Source organism: Protopterus annectens, chromosome 12.part0 (genome assembly GCF_019279795.1).
Source record: "Protopterus annectens isolate FY-2018-M chromosome 12.part0, PAN1.0, whole genome shotgun sequence".
Classification (NCBI taxonomy): domain Eukaryota; kingdom Metazoa; phylum Chordata; order Ceratodontiformes; family Protopteridae; genus Protopterus; species Protopterus annectens.
In genome coordinates, this window is record NC_056746.1 from 88,409,960 (window position 1) to 88,411,435 (window position 1,476).

Sequence of the window (1,476 nt, forward strand, 5' to 3'; positions counted from 1 at the left end):
GATAGCATCTGTCATCTTGGAGATTTTTTTTTTTTTAATTTTATTGACTTACTGCACATTTTTAGAGCTGAAAATTATTGAATTTGCTTCCAGCTACTGCACTGTTAAATTTAATTTATTGAAGATTTTTGGATATGTGCGCAACAAACAGTAATATATTTTTATTCTAAGAGGAAATGAAGATGTCAGATATTACTTTTATTTGTTTTATAGGGACTTAGAAGCCAGCATTCCAGTTTCTTCACACACAGTAGCAGAAAAAGCATCATCTCCTAAAGATGTCTGAACCTACAATAATAATGGGTGAGTGTGATCACAAGAACTGTAAAACTGACCACTTGTCCAGAAACTCTTATAGTGATGTGTCGATTTCGACTGTGTGTTATGAGGCTTAAGCAGTAGTGAATCCTGGCCACATTCAGTACCGCAGAAAAATTGAGGGGTAAATTTAAGGCTTCTGTTGAACCAGTGAGTTAAAGAACTGTAATGCAAGTTTTCTTGGCCCTTCGTGGGGCAGCACATTTTGATGTTGGTATTATTCTGTCCGCCACATTCCTTTAGCATTCTAATTCTGGAATAACATTTGGTTTGATGAAATGTAACATTTCTTTATACCTTGTTTTTTGTAATTTTGTGTTATCACACAACAAAAGTGTTTTACTACTATTAACTTTTTCTTGGCCTTGACTACATTTTTTTTCTGTAATCAAGACTGTTTATGGTTTCTATAAACTGCTGTGCTGGATATTGATGAATGTCCTTATTTTATGGTTGCAGTTTCTGTTTGTACAATCTTACTTGTCTTCAGCTGTGGCTCAGTTAAAGCAATGACAGAAGTTTGACTAAATCACTGAGTTTTTACAAATGGCTTTAAAGTAGAACATCAAAAAATATGGTGAAAAGACTCACAGACACACTGCTGTACAACCAACAGCATAAATAGAGGTTTGTCACATTATTGTATTTGTAAGTGCTTTTACATTTTGAGGACCTTTTTTCTATTCATGGTACATATATTTTGCAATGGTAATAAAATGGTAGTCTGCCTATTTCTGTTTTATAAATATCAATATGAAGGGCTTTGTTATACAACATGATCTAACTGAGGTATGTCATCAAATACTGATTTCTTTCAGGAGTGTGATATTTAAGCAGTAACCGATGCCTGGGTGTGGGTAATGCTGGATTTACCCATGGTTGGTGTCGTTTGGTCATGAAGGCGAAGCCCGAGTGACCAAAGACAACCGTGGATAAATCCAGCATTACCCACACCCAGAAGTGGCTTATTGCTATTATACGACATTATTTAAGAAATAAAATACTTTTTGTAAATAATGGCATTGTATAATGCCTCCGTGCTGCCCTTCCGCAGCTGTATGGTATCCTGGGGCAGTTCTGATGTACTGCTCATGCGTATGCTTACCCAGTAGATCAGAGCTGTGTGTAGAGGAAGCAACGGAGAAAGGAAGATCTCTG

The 1,476-nt window shown here is 36.1% G+C and overlaps 1 protein-coding gene across 2 annotated transcripts in view; it reads left to right on the forward strand.

The window, feature by feature from the left end:
- Nucleotides 1-211: 211 nt before the first annotated feature.
- Nucleotides 212-1,476, forward strand: part of CARD11 (caspase recruitment domain family member 11) — a 2,459,919-nt gene continuing 2,458,654 nt past the window's right edge. For both annotated transcript variants that reach the window (XM_044089102.1, XM_044089103.1), the window contains exon 1: nucleotides 212-303. In XM_044089102.1, the coding sequence (XP_043945037.1) occupies nucleotides 279-303 (25 nt within the window). In that variant the 5' untranslated portion in view covers nucleotides 212-278. The remainder of the gene's footprint in view (nucleotides 304-1,476) is intronic.